We start from the raw sequence: 20,000 nt of genomic DNA, 5'->3' as shown, positions 1-20,000 counted from the left end.
CCCACCTGTCCCTACTGCCCCCCTTTCACCCCTCACTGTCTCACCCTGTTCCCACTGCCCCACCTGTCCCCACTGCCCTACCTGTCCCTACTGTCTCCACCTGTTCCTACTGCCCCATTCGTTCCTACTGTCTCACCTGTTCCTACTGTCTCACCTACCCCACTGTCCTTCTGTCTGTCTCTCACTGTCTCACCTGTTCCTACTGTCTCTACCTGTCTCACTGTCTCACCTGTTCCCTACTGTCCCCACCTGTCTCATTGTCCTACCTGTTCCTACTGTCTCACCTGTTCCACTGTCTCTACCTGTCCCTACTGCTCCTACCTGTTCCACTGCCTCTACCTGTTCCTACTGCCCCCACCTGTTCCTACTGTCTCTACCTGTTCCCACTGTCTCTACCTGTTCCTACTGCCCTACCTGTTCCTACTGCCCTACCTGTTCCTACTGCCTCACCTGTTCCTACTGCCTCACCTGTTCCTACTGTCTCTACCTGTTCCTACCACTTCTACCTGTTCCTACTGTCTCTACCTGTTCCTACTGCCTCACCTGTTCCTACTGTCTCACCTGTTCCTACTGTCTCCTCTACCTGTTCCTACTGCCTCTACCTGTTCCTCACTGCCTCTACCTGTTCCTACTGTCTCTACCTGTTCCTACTGCCTCACCTGTTCCTACTGCCTCTACCTGTCCCTCACTGTCTCTACTCCTACTGCCTCTACCTGTTCCTACTGCTCTCTACCTGTTCCTACTGTCTCTACCTGTCCCTACTGTCTCTACCTGTCTTACTGTCTCTACCTGTTCCTACTGCCTCACCTGTTCCTACTGTCTCTACCTGTTCCTACTGCCTCAATTATGATGAAAGGCTCAACCCCTTACAGACTCACTGAACCTCACAGACTCACGGTACTACAGACTCACGGAGGCCTCACAGACTCACTGACCTCACAGACTCACGGTACCTCACAGACTCACTGAACCTCACAGACTCACTGAAGCTCACAGACTCACGGTACCTCACAGACTCACGGTACCTGATGTAGGATCTTTGGCTGAGTCTATATCTTTAGTCTTAGGTTAAGTGAGTTCTGTTAAATACGTTCTCTCACGTTTTCAGTTAAAGAAAAAATATATATATTTTCTCATAGCTTAAAAAGTGTAAGGAAAATTATACTTGACATTTCTAAAAAAAATCAACATAGAATCAAATGACAATCCATCTTTAGGTCGGAAGTCAAAAGCGTCTTAAGTCACGGCACACCCCTCCTCCCCAAAAAAAAATTAACTTAGGGTCTTTTGAGAATCCGGTAAATGAAATGTTCAAGGGGAAAAAAAATAAACACTCACTTCCTAGGGAGGAGGAAGAGCGGAAGGAAGGAGGGAGAGGAGGAGGAGGAGGAGGAGTAGGGGAAGAGGAGAGAATTGACCCATAATGTAAAAGAAGGAGGGGAGAGAAGGTAGGTAGAGATGAAACAAAAGAAACGAAAGAGAGAGGAAGGGATAAGAAGAGGAGAAAGAGAATATAAATGGGTAAAAGGTGAGAGAGAGAGAACAAGGAGAGAAAGAGAGAGAGCGTAAAGAATTATGAGAAATAGACCAATGAACGAGGGAAGAGAAGAGCCAATGGAGAAGAATTGCGAAAGAGACTCGAATAGGATTAGATAAAATGAGATTAAAGCTAGAGAGGAGAGAAACCACAAACAAAAAAGGATAGAATTAGAGAGAAAGAGAGAAATGGAAGAGAAATGAAACAGAGGAAGGAGGGAAATGGGGAAGGTGATAAAGAGATGCATAGAGAAGAGGGGAGAGAAGCAATTAGTAAGAGATGAGAGAGAGATGGGAGGGGAGGAAGGATGAGAAAAGAGAGAGAGAGAGAGAGAGAGAGGGAAAAGTTACAAAGAGACCCCAGTTCTTATAGGCCCCAGTTCTTATAGGCCCCAGTTCTAATAGACCCAGTCAGGTAGATCCCAGTTCTTATAGGCCCCAGTTCAGGTAGATCCCAGTTCTTATAGGCCCCACTTCAGGTAGATCCCAGTTCTAATAGACCCCAGTTCAGGTAGATCCCAGTTCTATAGACCCCAGTTCAGGTAGACCCAGTTCTTATAGGCCCCACTTCAGAGATCCCAGTTCTTATACCCACTTCAGGTAGATCCCAGTTCCAATAGACCCCAGTTCGGTAGATCCCAGTTCTAATAGACCTCAGTTCAGTAGATCCAGTTCTATAGGCCCCAGTTCAGGTAGATCCCAGTTCTAATAGACCCCAGTTCAGGTAGATCCCAGTTCTATAGACCAGTTCGGTAGATCCCAGTTCTAATAGACCCCAGTTCAGGTAGATCCCAGTTCTTACAGGCCCCAGTTCAGATAGATCCCAGTTCTAATAGACCCCAGTTCGGGTAGATCCCAGTTCTAATAGACCCCAGTTCAGGTAGATCCCAGTTCTAACTGACCCCAGTTCAGGTAGATCCCAGTTCTAATAGACCCCAGTTCAGGTAGATCCCAGTTCTAATAGACCCCAGCAGGTAGATCCCAGTTCTACAGGCCCAGTTCTAATAGACCCCTGTTCGGTAGATCCCAGTTCTAATAGACCAGTTCTGGTAGATCCAGTTCTTACAGGCCCTTCTAATAGACCCCAGTTCAGGTAGATCCCAGTTCTAATAGGCCCCAGTTCAGGTGATCCCAGTTCTAATAGACCCCAGTTAAGGTAGATCCCAGTCTAATAGACCCCAGTTCAGGTAGATCCCAGTTCTTATAGGCCCCAGTTCAGGTAGATCCCAGTTCTAATAGACCCCAGTTCAGGTAGATCCCAGTTCTAGACCCCAGTTCAGAGATCCCAGTTCTTACAGGCCCCCAGTTATAATAGACCCCAGTTCAGGTAGATCCCAGTTCTAATAGACCCCAGTTCAATAGACCCCAGTTCGGTAGATCCCGGCCCATAGACCCCAGTTCTAATAGACCAGTTCAGGTAGATCCCAGTTCTAATAGACCCCAGTTCAGGTAGATCCCAGTTCTAATAGACCCCAGTTCAGGTAGATCCCAGTTCTTACAGGCCCCAGTTCTAATAGACCCCAGTTCAGGTAGATCCAGTTCTACAGACCCCACTATAGGCCCCAGTTCAGGTAGATCCCAGTTCTAATAGACCCCAGTTCTAATAGACTCCAGTTCAGGTAGATCCCAGTTCTAATAGACCCCAGTTCAGTAGATCCCAGTTCTAATAGACCCAGTTCAGGTAGATCCCAGTTCTTACAGGCCCCAGTTCTAATAGACCCCAGTTCAGGTAGACCCCAGTTCTAATAGACCCCAGTTCCAATAGACCCCAGTTCTAATAGACCCCAGTTCAGGTAGATCCCAGTTCTTGTAGGCCCCAGTTCTAATAGACCCCAGTACACCCCGGTTCTAGTTGTATACGACAAAAATAATATTAGATAAATAAAATTTCTTAAAATAGAACTATTAAGAAATAGTTATAAACAAATACGAATAATAACACAACTTTTAAAAATTTTTATCACCGAATGTTAGAGAATATTTACCCCCCCCTCCTTCCCCCTTCCCCTTCCCCCTTAACCTAACCTCACCTAACCTAACCTAACCTAATCTAACCTAACCTAACCTAGCCCTTACCTAGCCCTCCCCTTTCGTGGTCACCTCCGCTCTGACCTCCTGCATCGCCTTAATAACAACAAACCACCACTGGACTATGTATGTCTAACAACTAACTACTGAGACATTCAACCCAAACTTTGTCCGTTCCTTGCTCAACTCAGACATAGTTCAATGCCGTTCTTTGTTTTCATTCACGGACGTTCCTTGGTACGTGGGAGGTTAATGGTGAGTTTTGATTCGTAAACTTTTGTAGTAATAGTTACTTTTTTGTTTATCTTCGCCTCCATTAACATCATCATCACACACACACACACACACACACACACACACACACACACACACACACACACACACACACACACACACACACACACACACACACACACGAGTTACTAAAATAAGAGTAATAAAATAGAGAGCTGTGATTTGACCAAGAGAGTAAAAGAAGAGCGAATAAATAGGTGAGAGAATGAGGAAGAGATAAAGGAGAGAGATAGAAGATAAAAGAGGAGGTATAAGGTTAGGTTAGGTTAGGAGAGGTTAGGTTAGGTTAGGTTAGGTTAGGTTAGGTTAGGTTAGGTTAGTGACGAAGCCTTAAGAAAAACTTGAACGAAGATGAGGTAAATAGATAGATAGATAAAACGGATGAAAGAGATAGAAAGAAGGATAAAGAGAGAGAGAGAGAGAGAAAGAGAGATAGCTAGATAGATTGTGTTACAGTATCGTTACCATAAGACAGGTACACTGGTATACTGTCCACATCGACTCCTAACTCAGGTCTGACGCTGTGTTTATATTATTACGGGATTATGTTTGATTATGTGTTGTGCAGGTGTCGTAGTCCGGTCTTCTTCTTCTTCTTCTTCTTCTTCTTCTTCTTCTTCTTCTTCTTCTTCTTTCTTCTTCTTCTCCTTCTTCTTCTTCTTCTCGTCGTCTTTCTTCTTCTTCTTCTTCTTCTTCTTCTTCTTCTTCTTCTTCTTCTTCTTCTTCTTCTTCTTCTTCTTCTTCTTCTTCTTCTTCTTCTTCTTCTTCTTCTTCTTCTCTTCTTCTTCTTCTTCTCTCGTCTTCTTCTTCTTCTTCTTCTTCTTCTTCTTCTTCTTCTTCTTCTTCTTCTTCTTCTTCTTCTTCTTCTTCTTCTTCTTCTTCTTCTTCTTCTCGTCTCTTCTTCTTCTTCTTCTTCTTCTTCTTCTTCTTCTTCTTCTTCTTCTTCTTCTTCTTCTTCTTCTTCTTCTTCTTTCTTCTTTCTTCTTCTTCTCCTTCTTCTCTTCTTCTCGTCGTCTTTTCTTCTTTCTTCTTCTTCTTCTTCTTCTTCTTCTTCTTCTTCTTCTTCTTCTTCTTCTTCTTCTTCTTTCTTTCTTCTTCTTCTTCTTCTTCTTCTTCTCCATCATCATCATCATCATCATATTAATATTATCATTATTACTATTATTATTATTATTCATTACATTATCACTTTACCTTCTTTTATTCATTTTCCTTCTTCCTCCCTTTCTTAGGATTATAGTAATGCTGGGTCTGGGTGATTGACAGGTCGTGTGGAGAAGAATTGTTGCTGGTTCGTAAATTAGGACATATCAGACGATTACCTGGTGTGCTCTATCTATCTATCTATCTATCTTCCATTTCCTTCGTTGATTATTTTTATCTCTCCTTCCTTCTTTTCTTTTTCTCTCTTCCTTCCTTTCTCTTTCTTTCTTTTCCTTTCCTTCCTTTCTTCCTGATCTCTCTGCTTTCTTTCATTTCTTCTTCTTTTTCTTCCTTCCTTGACTCTCTCTCTCTCTCTCTCTCTCTCTCTCCCCGTCCATCCATCCATCTATCACACTTCAATCTCCATCAACTTCTTCACCAGCATAAAAATAAAAGCCTCAACATATACGTCTGGTTCCCCAAGTCCCTCACAACCTCCTACGATAAAATTCCTTCTCACCAAATGTAGATGTGAGGCGCTAGGTTAAAAATTTCCCTGTCACCAAATGTAGAAGTGAGACGTTAAATATTTCCCGTTCACCAACTGTAGACACGAGGATGTTATGTATAATTTCCCTGTCGCCAAATGTAGAAGTGAGACGTTAAATATTTCTCGTCTGCCAAATGTAGATGTGAGGCGCGAAGCAAAATTTCCCTGTCGCCAAACGTAGATGCGAGGACACTGAACAAAATTTCCCTGTCGCCAAAGGTAGATGCGAGGACGCTAAACAAAATTTCCCTGTCGCCAAAGGTAGATACGGGGTGGACATTAAATATTTCCCCTCCACCAAATGTAGAAGTGAGACGTTAAATATTTCCCCTCCACCAAATGTAGAAGTGAGAACTTACCTCACTTAAGCTACGACACAAAGGCGGAATGTTAAAGCTCTTTACGTTGGATTTCGATCTTATGAGAGATACTGGAATGAGTGTTAAGTCATGTGATTAAGACCAGGTAGGAGGCGGGGGGGTGAGAGACTGGGGGTAGGGGTAGACTGGGGTGCGGTAGAGGGGTAGACTGGGGTATGGTAGAGGGTAGACTGGGGTATGGTAGAGGGTAGACTGGGGTATGTAGAGGGGTAGACTGGGGTATGGTAGTTCCAAGCTCCTCACAACCATGTCAGCTTCAGATCTCTAGAGACAAATGTCAGACGATCCTTGTTTAATAAAGACAGATAGAGTCAGTTAAAGGCGTCCCTGGCTTTTCTCCAATGGGGGGTAGGGAGGCGACTGGGGTGGGGATAGGAGGCGACTGGTGGGGATAGGGAGGTGAAGAGGGGTAGGGGGGTGAAGAGGGGGGTAGGGGTGAAGAGTGGGGGTAGGGGGTGAAGAGTGGGGGTAGGGGGTGAAGAGTGGGGTAGGGGGAAGAGTGGGGTAGGAGGGAAGAGTGGGGTAGGGGTGAAGAGTGGGGGGTAGGGGGTGAAGAGGGGGTAGGGGGTGAAGAGGGGGTAGGGGTGGGAGTGGGTAGGGGGGGTGAAGAGTGGGGTAGGGGGGTGAAGAGTGGGGGAAGAAGAGTGGGGGGTAGGGGTGAAGATGGGGGTAGGGGGGGTGAAGAGGGTAGGGGGTGAAGAGTGGGTGTAGGGGGTGAAGAAGGGGTGGGGTGGGGTGAAGAGTGGGGGTAGAGAGGGGTGAAGGGGAGTGGGGGTGGGGGTGAAGAGTGGGGGTGGGGTGAAGAGTGGGGTAGGGTTGAAGGTGAGGGGGTAGGTGTGAAGAGAGTGGGGGTAGGGGGTGAAGAGTGGGGGTGGGAGGTGTGAAGAGTGGGGGTGGGGTGAAGAGTGGGGTAGGGGTGAAGAGTGGGGTAGGGGTGAAGAGTGGGGGTAGGGGTGAAGAGTGGGGGTAGGGGTGAGAGTGGGGTAGGGGTGAAGAGTGAGGGTAGGAGTGAAGAGTGGGGGTAGGGGTGAAGAGTTGGGGTAGGGGGTGGAAGAGTGGGGGTAGGAGTGAAGAGTGGGGGTAGGGGTGAAGAGTGGGGTAGGGGGTGAAGAGTGGGGGTAGGGGTGAAGAGTGGGGAGGGGTTGAAGAGTGGGTAGGGGTTACTGGGGTGGGGTGGGATAAACTCTATACTACCTTGTTTATGAAGCTGTGTACGGTGAGAGTCATTTGATTAGATTACGTTAAGTTAGATTATGTTAGGTCAGGTCAGGTTAGGTTAGGTCAGGTCAGGTTAGGTCAGGTCAGATTAGGTTAGCTTAGGTTAGGTTAGGTTAGGTCAGGTCAGGTTATGCTAGGTCAGGTCAGATTAGGTTAGGTTAGGTCAGGTCAGATTAGGTTAGCTTAGGTTAGGTTAGGTTAGGTTAGGTCAGGTCAGGTTAGGCTAGGTCAGGTCAGATTACGTTAGGTTAATCTTAAGGTGAAAGAAGCTAGGGTGTGTACTCTTCATGTGATCCAAAACGTCTATTGTCAGTCTGTCACTATTAATGCATAGGGTGAGTTATTAATCGTATATTGGAAATTATGGTAAAAACAGTGAATATTTTGAGTGTCTAACAAACTTTTGCCAACGTTCAACATTTTACACATTAAAAGTCCACGTATTCGAGGCCAACATACAGCTGAATTCAACATATTCGTGCTGTCTCGTTTGATACCATTACAATTTGACCGTAAGAGCTCATCTGCATATCCAGAAGGCCCGCCCCGCCTCGCCCCGCCTCGCCCCGCCTCGCCCCGCCTCGCCCCGCCAATTTTGTCGTAAACGCTACTGAATAATCGGTGGTGGAGGAGGCGGTGCTGCGTGTCTCATGACTCTGGGAGATGGGTGCGGGAGGAGCTTCTGTCACCTTGTGGTCTCCTAACACTTTACTTTCGTTTTAAACTTACGAACTTAGTGTATATCGCACCTTTTTCTTTACGTAAATACACAAGCGTGCACGGTGAACTAAAGGGAACGGTTCGGGTGTTGGGAAATAATTAATCGTTCCCAAAGACCTCAGGAGCGTGGACGAGTGGTGTAATGTCGAAATTCCACAGTCTTTGTATTGAAACAGTAAGATAACTCACTTTCAATACTGTACCCGGGTTATTGGAATATTCCTGGTGCTGATAATCACAGTTGTGGATATGTGTACCAAACCCTCTTGACTATAGAGTGACTTGACCACTTGTGATGTAGAGACTGGCGACCATAACAAAGATGGATTCAAAAACTTTGGTTAGGTTAGGTTAGGTTAGGTTATGTTAGGTTAGGTTAGGTTAGGTTGGGTTAGGTTAGGTTAGGTTAGGTTAGGTCAACACAACACAACTCCCGCCAGAACTGACTCTGATGGTGTTGTTTTACCCCGTGTGAGTAATGTGTTGTGTGTGTGTGTGTGTGTGTGTGTGTGTGTGTGTGTGTGTGTGTGTGTGTGTGTGAAGTGCCCCGTGTTAGTGAGCTGTGTTAACTTAATACACTAATCCCCAGAGCCGATTATATTTCACTTGTCTTACACCTGAGGACTTATAAAATATCGTTGTTTTTCTTTTTCTTCTTTCTTTTTAGCAAGAAGCGGCTCACAAACTCATATTTTCTCTGCCTTCGTTTTAATCCCTCTGGACAGCTTTATATTTGTCTGTCTGTCTGTCTCTGTCTATCTATCTGTCTATCTATCTGTCTATATCTCTGTCTGTTTGTATGTCTGTCTGTCTATCCGTCTGTCTATCTATCAATCTATCTATCTGTCTCTCTATCTATCTGTCTGTCTATATCTCTGTCTGTCTATCTGTCCGTCTGTCTATCCGTCTGTTTGTCTGTCACACGTCTACCTTACAGGGTGGTTAAGTGGTTGACCTTACACACACACACAGAGACTAAATCGTTGGTCGTGGTAGAGCTCAGGTCAAGGTCACGATGGAGTCAAAATAAAACAAGGTTACTGGGATGTTCCAAAGGTCAGGCGTGTGTGTGTGTGTGTGTGTGTGTGTGTTGTGTGTGTGTGTGTGTGTGTGTGTGTGTTCCTAGCAGAGAGGGAAGAGAATAACGAGAGTAACATGCATAGAGAGGGATGAGAGAGAGAGAGAGAGAGAGTAAAAGCCAGAATGGGGGGTGAGGGGAAGAGAGAGAGAGAGGAACTAAGAAACAGAGAGAGATTGTGGCCAAAATGTGAGCCAAGCAAAAAGAGAGAGAGGGAAGGAATGCGGATTGGAAGGATGGAGACAGTAGGGAATGGAAGAGAGAGAGAAGAGAGAGAGAGAGAGGAGAATGCGGATTGGAAGAAGTGAAGACAGTAGGGAATGAAGAGAGAGAGAGAGAGAGAGAGAGAGAGAGAGAGAGAGAGAGAGAGCAGTGGGGAATGGAAGAGAGAGAGAGAGCAGTAGGGAATGGAAGAGAGAGAGACAGTAGGGAATGGAAGAGAGAGAGAGAGAGAGAGAGAGAGAGAGAGAGAGAGAGAGAGAGAGAGAGAGGTTAAATATTGGTTGTCAACATGAATATTTGTCGATAAAACAGGTAAAAATCACATCGTTGCTCTCTCTCTCTCTCTTTTATCCCCTGTAACAACAGCCATCCACACACACACATCAGACAGCTTCATGTTCTTCCGATTAAAAAACACCGACTGAAAAGCAAAAAGATTAAATAAACAGGAGATTTACTTCCTAGTTACCTCTGCCGTGTACATATTTAACAGCGGGAGGCGAGTCAAACGAGGCAATTAGCTGGTTGCGATATTTTTGTGAGGCTGTAATTTACGTAGACGGGCCGAACTATCCCTGGCTGGTTTGAGAGCCGCTGATTGGTTCTTGCATGTCGTGACGTGGGGCGCGTTCATTGGCACGTGTTTATCGTGACGTGGGATGCGTTGATTGGTGCTTGTCTACTGTGACGTGGCGTATAATGATTGGTCTTTGCCTACCATTACGTCACTTGGTGCTGCTCCCAAACACGCCAGATAAACACACACACACACACACATTACTGCGTGTGTGTGTGTGTGTGTGTGTGTGTGTGTGTGTGTGTGTGTTATATGCATGTATGTAAGTTTTTTTTACGTACGTGAGCATTGGTATTGCATGAACACACAGTAACATCATATAGACAGACAGACAGACAGACAGACAGACAGACAGACAGACAGACAGACAGACAGACAGACAGACAGACAGACAGACAGACAGACAGACAGACAGACAGACCATACCTCCAGCAGTGCCCATTAAGCTACATTAGTGTAGATTTTATTGATGGTGAGGTCAGTGGGCCGCCAATCCGTGTCTGTATCCTGGTGTTAATACATACATACATACATACATACATACATACATACATACATACATACATACATACATATTATAGATAACACAGGGACATAAACTAAGCCCATGTACACATAAAGAGTCACACACCAACACACACTCAAGTACCTAATGGGGCGTGGTATAATTCACACACACACACACACACACACACACACACACACACACACACACACACACACACACACACACACACAAACATTGTATATACATCAAGTTTTACGTTGGCTATACGCATTACCCTAGAGAGAGAGAGAGAGAGAGAGAGAGAGAGAGAGAGAGAGAGAGAGAGAGAGAGAGAAGAGAGAGAGAGGTGGTGTATATTGAAACAGTTTATTTAGCCAGAATAACACAGATACAGAGTGGATAATAATAGCAATATTAACATGACTGAGCCAGTTGAGAACCTGAGCTCTCCTGTAGGCACCTGATATATATTATACATTTATCTCAAGGAAATATTATGTAATATTTAGTGGAACAAGAGGACAGAGTTATCATGTCTTGGCAAATAATAATAATAACAATAATAATATACTAAAAATACTAATAGTGTTAATAATAATGATTTAATATACCTGAGGATATTAATAAACGCCTCTAGTACTGTTGCCCGAGTGGGTCTGACTGGTTGTTGTACACAGGACGCTCCCAGCCAAGACAATTGTTCACTATATCACTATACCTATTTCAGAATTGTTAATTATTATTTACTTTTTATATACTTTTGTCACTTGTCTTTTCCTCGGTTTATAATAAGGTAATTAATAACCTGCTTTAATATATAGTTAATCTAGGGCTGTTCTCCTTCAGTTGCCTTCGTACACCTGCCTGTGTTATTGTCTATCGGACCTATACCTCACCGTACATTATTCACATATATTATTATCAATGTTTCACCTTTTGAGAGGAATTGTTGGATGAAGCGATGATCCCCGTCAAAAAGTGAGAGACTTCCAGAGGCGTTTATTGGCGGAGATAATGGTATGACGTCATCGTTTCTCATGCCACATGCCCTGACGGATCTCACTATAACACGTAATGGCATGACGTCACCATATTCGTGATGCCACAGGTTCCAGTGCTGAGATGAATGGATGAGGTTTTTATGACGTTATACCAGACTAGAGGCTCTGTTGGAACACTTTCGAGAACAAGCACCAACGACGTTATTACCTGAAGGAAAACCTATTGTTACGCGCTTTATTTGATGTCGTTTTATTCATGCAAGGTCGAAGGCACATGCGACTCTTACATCACTTGACATCAAACGATTCCCGGTATAACCTTGTGATGTACTGGTGATGCCGCTGGTGAAAAGATTATCGTAATGGTGGACGCTGATGACCCGACCCGCACGTTGTGAAGGTTATCGTACCCAGGCAACTCTTTGCCACAAGTGTCAACAAACGAGAAGTCAGGCGGCCACTCAGACCTGTATAACACACACACACTACTTGATGAGGGCAGGTAAGATAGATAATGAGCGAGGACTTACCTGTTCTAGAGTTAACTTGCATAATGCTTTAGGTTAATGATATGGAAATGACTATACCTGCTGTGAAGGCGTGCAGTACTTGTTGTGTTGTGGTGACTCAGATCAACTGGATGGTTTCTTATACGTTCTTAACTAATAAGGCACATTGATAGTGAGAACTCATCACATGGACCTAATGCTGCGGCACACACACTCACACACACACACACACACACACACACACACACCATGTAATATGTATGAGTGTTTCTGAGGTAACAAGTGAACCCAGTGAACTCTACTGAAACATTTATTTGAAGAATAAAAACGGCTGAAGTTAAAGAGACCATCTCTTATGTTCAGTGTGTATTCTCTGTATGGTATACTTTAAAACATAGCTGCCACAGAACAAACCTGTGTATTTTTGTGTGTATATTATATTTTTTTTCATCTTTCCTGTTTTACTTTCTTCTCTACTCCACTACTACCATCCCTTTATCTTGTTCTGCTTCTCCCTACTACTACTACTACTACTACTACTACTACTTAATATGGCCTCCAACCTCCCTTCTACTACCACTCACTGTATAACAAGTACCTGGTGACCGGCAGGTGAGCCACTGTCAGCGCCCGTGTTGGTGGGGGTGAGGGAGGTGTACGAGCCTTCAGAGTTGATCAAGATCGGCTGTCAACCCAAGCGGCCCTTCCACGGTGACCACCAGCCTACCCTAGAATGGTACCTGCAGGGAGACCAGGTGAGTAACTGTGGTTAAATTGTGGTTAAAAATACACTTCTGTCCTATTTAACATTCTCTTAACTTTAACCTAATTTAACCAAAAGTTTTTTCTTCACTTAGAAATTTTTAATCACTGTAAATAAAGGGAGAGACTAACACGTTTTGTTCCTCGTCAGCTTCTGGGGTGAGTTAGTATTTCAAGAGACGGTTGGACAAGTAATTGGCAGACTCATAATAAAGTTCTCATAGTGTTAAGTCCATTTGCCAATTTTGTGTGTGTGTGTGTGCGTGTGTGTGTGTGCTGGTGTGCGTGTGGTGTGTGTGTGTGGTGTGGTGTGTGTGTGTGTGTGTGTGTGTGTGTGTGTGTGTGTGTGTGTGTGTGTGTGTGTGTGTGTGTGTGTGTGTGTGTGTGTGTGTGTGTGTGTGTGCAAGGAACTGTAGTCAAACTCCACAAGTAATGGAAAATAAACAGAGAATGCTAAATGACCATATTATAGATTTCACCGACCGCCACAGTGTATAGGACGTGGCTGTGGGTGTGTGGTACTAGGTGGAGATAGTGTGTGTGGTGTGGTACTAGGTGGAGATAGAGTGGTGGTGTGGTACTAGGTGGAGATAGAGTGTGGTGGTGTGGTACTAGGTGGGAGATAGAGTGTGGTGGCACTAGTGGGATAGGTGTGGTGTGGTACTAGTGGGGATAGTGTGTGGTGGTGTGGTACTAGGTGGAGATAGGTGTGTGGTGGTGTGGTACTAGGTGGAGATAGAGTGTGGTGGTGGTACTAGGTGGAGATAGAGGTGGTGGTGTGGTACTAGGTGGAGATAGAGTGGTGGTACTAGGTGGAAGTGGTGGTACTAGGTGGAGATAGTGTGGTGGTAAATGGGATAGGTGTGGTGGTGTGGTACTAGGTGGAGATAGAGTGTGGTGGTGGTGGTGGTGTGGTACGGTGGAGAACTAGGTGGAGATAGAGGGTGGTGTGGCACTAGGTGGAGATAGAGTGTGGTGGGTGGCACAGGTGGAGATAGAGGTGTGTGTGTGGGTACAAAGGGAGATAGAGTGGTGGTGTGGTACTAGGAGATAGAGTGGTGGTACAGGTGGAGATAGAGTGGTGGTGTGGCACTAGGTGAGGGGTGGTGGATAGTGTGGTGGTGTGGGTACTGAGGGTGGTGTGGGTACTAGGTGAGATAGAGGTGGTGTGGCAAGGTGGAGATAGAGGTGGTGGTGTGTACCAGGTGAGAATAGAGGTTGTGGTGTACCAGTGAGATAAGTGTGTGGTGTAGTGGTGGTACTAGGTGGAGATGGTGTGTACTAGGAGATAGGAGGTGTGGTGTGGTACTAGGAGATAGAGTGTGGTGGTGGGTACTAGGTGGAGATAGAGTGGTGTGGTACTTAGGTGAGATAGAGTGGGGTGGTGCTGTGGGAGAAAGGGTGTGGTACTAGGAGAGAGGTGGTGTGTGGTACTAGGTGGAGATAGAGTGTTGTGGCACCAGGTGGAGATAGAGTGTGGTGGTACTAGTGGGGAGATAGAGTGGTGTGGTACTAGGTGGAGATAGAGGTGGTGTGGTACTAGGTGGAGATAGAGTGTGGTGGTGTGGTACTGGGAGATAGAGTGTGGTGGTGTGTGGTACTAGGAGATAGGTGGTGGTGTGGTACTAGGTGGAGATAGAGTGTGGTGGTGTGGTACTAGGTGGAGATAGAGTGTGTGGTGTGGTACTCAGGGGATAGAGTGTGGGGTGTGGTACTAGGTGGAGATAGAGTGTGGTGGTGGTACTAGGTGGAGATAGTGTGTGGTGTGGCACTAGGTGGAGACAGAGTGTGGTGGTGTGGTACTAGGTGTGAGATAGTGTGTGGTGGTGTGGTACTAGGTGAGAAGAGTGTGTGGTGGTGTGGTACTAGGTGGAGATAGAGTGTTGTGGTGTGGGTACTAGTGGAGATAGTGTGGTGGTGTGTACTAGGTGATAGGAGGGGTGGTGTGGTACTAGGTGGAGATAGAGGGGTGGTGTACTAGGGTGGAGATAGAGTGTGGTGGTACTAGGTGGGATAGTGTGGTGGTGTGGTACTAGGTGGAGATAGTGTGGTGGTGTGGTACTAGGTGGAGATAGTGTGGTGGTGTGGTACTAGGTGGGTGTGGAGTAGAGGTGGTGTGTGTGGTACTAGGTGTGATAGTGTGTGGTGTGGTACTAGGTGGAGATAGTGTGTGTGTGTGGCACCAGGAGTTAGGAGGTGGTGGTGTACTAGGTGGGGATAGTGTGGTGGTGTGGTACTAGGTGGGGAGATAGTGTGGGGTGGTGGTACTAGGTGAGATGGGTGGTGGTACTAGGTGGAGAGGTGTGGTGGTGTGGTACTAGGTGGAGCAGAGTGTGGTGGGTACTAGGATAGTGTGGTGGTGTGGTGCACTAGGTGGGAGATAGTGGGGTGGGTGGTACTAGTGGTGGTACTAGGTGGAGATAGTGTGGGTGGTGGTACTAGGTGGGATAGTGGGGTGGTGGCACTAGGTGGGATAGTGTGTGGTGGTGTGGTACTAGGTGGGATAGTGTGTGGTGGTGGTACCAGGTGGGGATAGAGTGTGGTGTGGGGTACTAGGTGGGGATAGTGGTGGTGTGGTACAGGGGATAGTGTGTGGTGGTGTGGCACAGGTGGGGATAGAGGTGTGGTGGTGTGGTACTAGGTGGGATGTGTGTGGTGGTACTAGGTGGGATAGTGTGTGGTGGTGTGGTACTAGGAGATAGTGTGTGGTGGTGTGGCTAGGTGGGGATAGTGTGTTGGTGGGTACTAGGGTGGAGATAGGAGTGTGGTGGTGTGGTACTAGGTGGAGATAGAGTGTGGTGGTGTGGTACTAGGTGGGGATAGAGGTGGTGGTGTGGTACTAGGTGGAATGGGGTGTGGTGGTGTGGTACTAGGTGGAGATGGAGTGTGGTGGTGTGGTACTAGGTGGAATGAGTGTGATTCTGTAAAACTTCAACTATGTGAGTATTTCACAGAAAGTTTGGATATTGTGATATTAGAAGAGAGGAAAGATATCACACACTTGTGGTGTGTATATATATATATATATATATATATATATATATATATATATATATATATATATATATATATATATATATATATATATATATATATATATGTATGTGTGTGTGTGTGTGTGAAGCAAACATCATATATATTAGCATAAAACTCTTACTAGTTTGGGTATTATTGCATACATTACCATATAATCAAGCTGCTTAATTTAATATTGGCCAAAACCCTGTAAAATCCTGATTCACCCATTGTGCTGGTAATTGATAAATCCTGATCCACCCGTTTTGCTAATAAGTCATTAAACCGGATTCACCCGCTCTTTTAATAAATAATAAATCCGTATTCACCCATTGTGTTAATAAATAGTATATATGGAGTGGCCCGTCCTGTGACGAACGATAAGCCAGTCTCCCGTTCTGACAACGAATAGCAAATCTGGATTCACAAGTTATGCTGATTATTTATAAATCCGGATTCAACCATTCTGATAATACATGATAAGTCCGGATTCACTCATTGCGTTCCCATCATAATTATTCACGATCAACTGTTTTTTTGTCAATGACATGAAGGCCTGGAATGTTAAACTGGGTAATGCTTATTGGTGGTGGTAAATAATGTACAGCGGTCTCTCCTCTCTATGTTTGTGTGTGTTTCTCCAAACATGTGACTGTTTCATTGTACGTCTATGTGTGTATAGGGAGAGGTTTGCGCCCGTTAGATTCAAGTGTACACACACATAATATATGTATATATTAGAGTTGCCCTTATTTACCGTGATCTCACCTAACAAATGGTCCACCTCTGGGATTTGTGACGAATGGTACAGGTCGCTGTCGGGTACAGTACAGTGTTCAGAATTACGATATGTTCTTTCTTTTCTTCAAGTGTACAGGAATTAGTTTGGTGCATCATGTCAAGTTCTTCTGAAGAAACACTTAACCACATTCCTCTGGCAGGTTGGTCCCCGCAGCCTCAGTTTACCTCCACCAAGTTGCCTTCGAAAAGAGAACTACAATATGTGTGTTTTTACGAGCACCTGACACAGAGGGAAGCAGGTCGTTCAGGTTCCTCCCAAGTTGTGGACGGGGCAGAGTACAGAACTCGGCCAGGAGTCTTGTGGTTGGTGAAGAAGCAGTTGATAGATAATTATTGTTACAGATAAAAATTGATAAATGGAAGAAACTCAAGAAGATCAAAGACGCCGAGAAGAAGAGATCTGACACACTGAGAACAAAGGAGGAGAATTTTGAACACAAACTAGACAATAATGTTTATGTCGCCCAACGTTGTTGTTTTAATATATTACAGTACTGCTCTCTTACAGCTGAGGCCTTTGAGAGATGTGTATATCGGTAAATATTCTGGTCATCAACATTTTAAAGATAATTAAGATTCTTTCACCCATACTATACTGTAGGGTACCTAGACACCTGCAGGAGTGGGTCACCTGGACACCTGCAGGAGTGGGTCACCTGGACACCTGCAGGAGTGGGTCACCTGGACACCTGCAGGAGTGGGTCACCTGGACACCTGCAGGAGTGGGTAACCTGGACACCTGCAGGAGTGGGTCACCTGGACAACTGCAGGAGTGGGTCACCTGAATACCCGCAGGAGGAGTGGGTCACCTGGATACCTGCAGAATTGAGTCACCTGGATACCTGCAGCAGTGGATCACCTAAAGACCTGCAGGAGTGAGTCAGCTGGACACCTGCAGGAGGAGTGGCTCACGACTCACCACCATGACCACAGCTCCGGGTGATAGATGGCCCGCAGTGTGTCCAGTGCTCTCTCTCTCTCTCTCTCTCTGAGCTAATACACTGTCTCTCTCTCCCTCACAGGTCGGGTCCAAGTGGGTGAAGTCCTATGGTGGCGGGTCACTGCAGGACGGTGGGATCCCTGGCCTCTCTTTACGTCTCCCCGGCCACCAGGTGAGTCATTAAGTCACCCCCCGAGTCACTCTTGAGTCACACAATCATCGCTGAGTCATTAAGTCATCCCCCAGAGTCACCCTTGAGTCATTGTGTGTTTCCTGAGACGCTGCGAGTCTGTTGTTTTGTAATGAACCGGTACTGACATAACTACAGGGAGAGAAAGACAGATAGTAGGAGAGAGAGAGAGAGGGAGAGAGAGTGCAGGAGTTAAAAGGAGAGCTAAAAATGAGAGAGAGATAGAAGCGGAGACAGAGAGAGAGTTAGCTCACTTTCGTTACCCCAATTACCATCATAATATTTTTGCCATTTATTTTCCAAATTAAAAAAAAAAATCACAAATCCTACGAAACCAGGAAAACATTTTACTGGAAAAAAAATACCAATTACTGCGTCGCTTTTGTGCCCACTCAGACCAAGTAAATAAAATTTCCCAACTTCGGACACAAAATCTATAAAATTTACGGAAGTTTAACAAAATAACAATAAATGTCTCCAATTTAATAACAACAACAGCAAACAAAAAACAAACATTAAAATTCCCCAAATTCCGACTCTATAATAACAAAAAAAATCCCCAAATTCATATAAAAACAAAAAATCTCCCAATAAAGAGAACCAGCCCTAAATATCTTCTCCCTTGACGCTGGTATAGACCTGACTTAGGAACCTCTGAGAATACGACTTCCTAATCTCGTAAATTAATCTGGCAAGACTTAAGAGGTTTTCTATGTCTAATGAAGCAAGTTTTTTTAGTTTTTTTTTATTTCACTAATTGGCTGCAGGTGTGTTAAAAACTAGCGTGTGGGATAGCTCTCTCTCTCTCTCTCTCTCTCTCTCTCATTGTGAACGACGTAATAAAAATACATCTCCCTGGGAAAAAAAATTCATTGGTAAACAAACATGGCGGATGTTGACACCGGTTACTACAAGCCTAAAAATAACTGCGACACAAGTTATCATATCGCGTCCCAATTACGTCCTATTTCACATTCTGCAATTGGCAGTAGCTTGACATAGAGCGTCATAGTTGTCATAAGGCTGCAAATTGCCAACCAAAACGCGAATTGCATCAGTAAAATCATTTAGTAGCAATTAAAAGCGAATTCACCTGATTAGTATCTGAACTGACCAATCGGAGGCCAGCTTACAGGTGGGACTAGGGGGAAAAGATGGGTGTAACTGGCCAATAGGAACAAAGCTTGCATGTGGGGGAGGGGGTGGAGGGGGCAATAGGAACCAGTCTTGCAGGTGAAGTTAGGGGAAACATTAGTGTAACTGACCAATAAGATGCGAGCTTCCACACATACTCGGATATTCGCAGGTTATGATTGGTGGATATCAGTCATGTGGTGTTGTCATTGGTGGATTTGGGAGGAGGAGAATAAGGAGCGATGAAAATAGACAGACAGACAGACAGACCAACGAACAAGCTGATAGACAGACAGATAGACCAACGAACAAGCTGATAGACAGACAGATAGACCAACGAACAAGCTGATAGACAGACAGATAAACCAACGAACAAGCTGATAGACAGACAGATAAACCAACGAACAAGCTGATAGACAGACAGATAGACCAACGAACAAGCTGACAGAGGCTGGCAAACAGATAGACAGATAATAATTAATCAGACAGACGAAGAGATGGAAATAATGAAATTAAGACAGACAGACAGACCACACACACACACACACACACACAGACAAAGACATACACACATAAACAGACATGGACAGATAGACACACAAAGAAATGGACAGATAGACGACAAGAAACAAAACTGAACATAAAACAACAAAATATCATAAAAACACAAAAACAGCAAAACAAAATAAATAATAAATAAATAAAAAATTAAATAAAAAAAAAGATATGAACTCAAGTGGGAAAAATATAATCCATTAGTTATGAAGTTTACATAGGTTATCGTCCTCCCTATGACGTCACTGTTACAAACTTAGAAAAATTTTAAAACAACTTTCCCAAAAATGGTCCAAAAGTTCTCTTCACTTTTACTATTTTTTTCTTTTTTAGTTTAAATTTGGAGGAAGTAAAATATTTAGTTGCCATTTTTTTTTTTACTTTTTGTTATTTTTCTTTGTTTTTGTTAATGTGTTTAGTCTCCTATTTGTTCCTTGTTATAGGATATTTTTGTTAGGCCTGGAGTCCATTTCACAGAAGTACATAAAAATTACCTAACCCTAACATAGCGTAGAGTAGGGTGATTAAAGCCCATTCACACACACACACACACACACACACACACACACACACACACACACACACACACACACACACACACACACACACACACACACACAGGCACACACACTCTCTCCAAGGTAAATGTCAGGTGTTTTGAGGTAATGAAACAGTTAAGTCCCAGGTGTAACTTCGGGATTACCTAGGTGGCGGATTAAATGGAAGAGGGATTAAACAAGAGAATTATCCTGGTAGGGAATTATCTAGGTGGGGGATTAACCAGGTATTGGATTAACTAGGTGGGGCGATTAGCCAGGTCCACGTACACCTAAAAGCTC

General features: G+C 44.7%; 1 protein-coding gene across 1 annotated transcript in view; it reads left to right on the top strand.

The window, feature by feature from the left end:
• The window catches only part of LOC121871322, a gene marked incomplete at its 3' end in the record, with an annotated part of 43,548 nt that extends 26,094 nt beyond the window's left edge, over positions 1-17,454 (top strand). Inside the window, 2 exon segments of the mRNA XM_042373541.1 lie at positions 12,377-12,519; positions 17,365-17,454. Coding sequence (XP_042229475.1) covers positions 12,377-12,519; positions 17,365-17,454 — 233 coding nt within the window.
• Between the last annotated feature and the right edge of the window lie 2,546 nt (positions 17,455-20,000).

The sequence above is a fragment of the Homarus americanus genome, unplaced genomic scaffold (genome assembly GCF_018991925.1).
Source record: "Homarus americanus isolate GMGI-L3 unplaced genomic scaffold, GMGI_Hamer_2.0 scaffold45698, whole genome shotgun sequence".
NCBI lineage: Eukaryota > Metazoa > Arthropoda > Malacostraca > Decapoda > Nephropidae > Homarus > Homarus americanus.
Note: the sequence above shows the minus strand (reverse complement) of the source record. Positions and strands in the feature narration are given on the sequence as shown.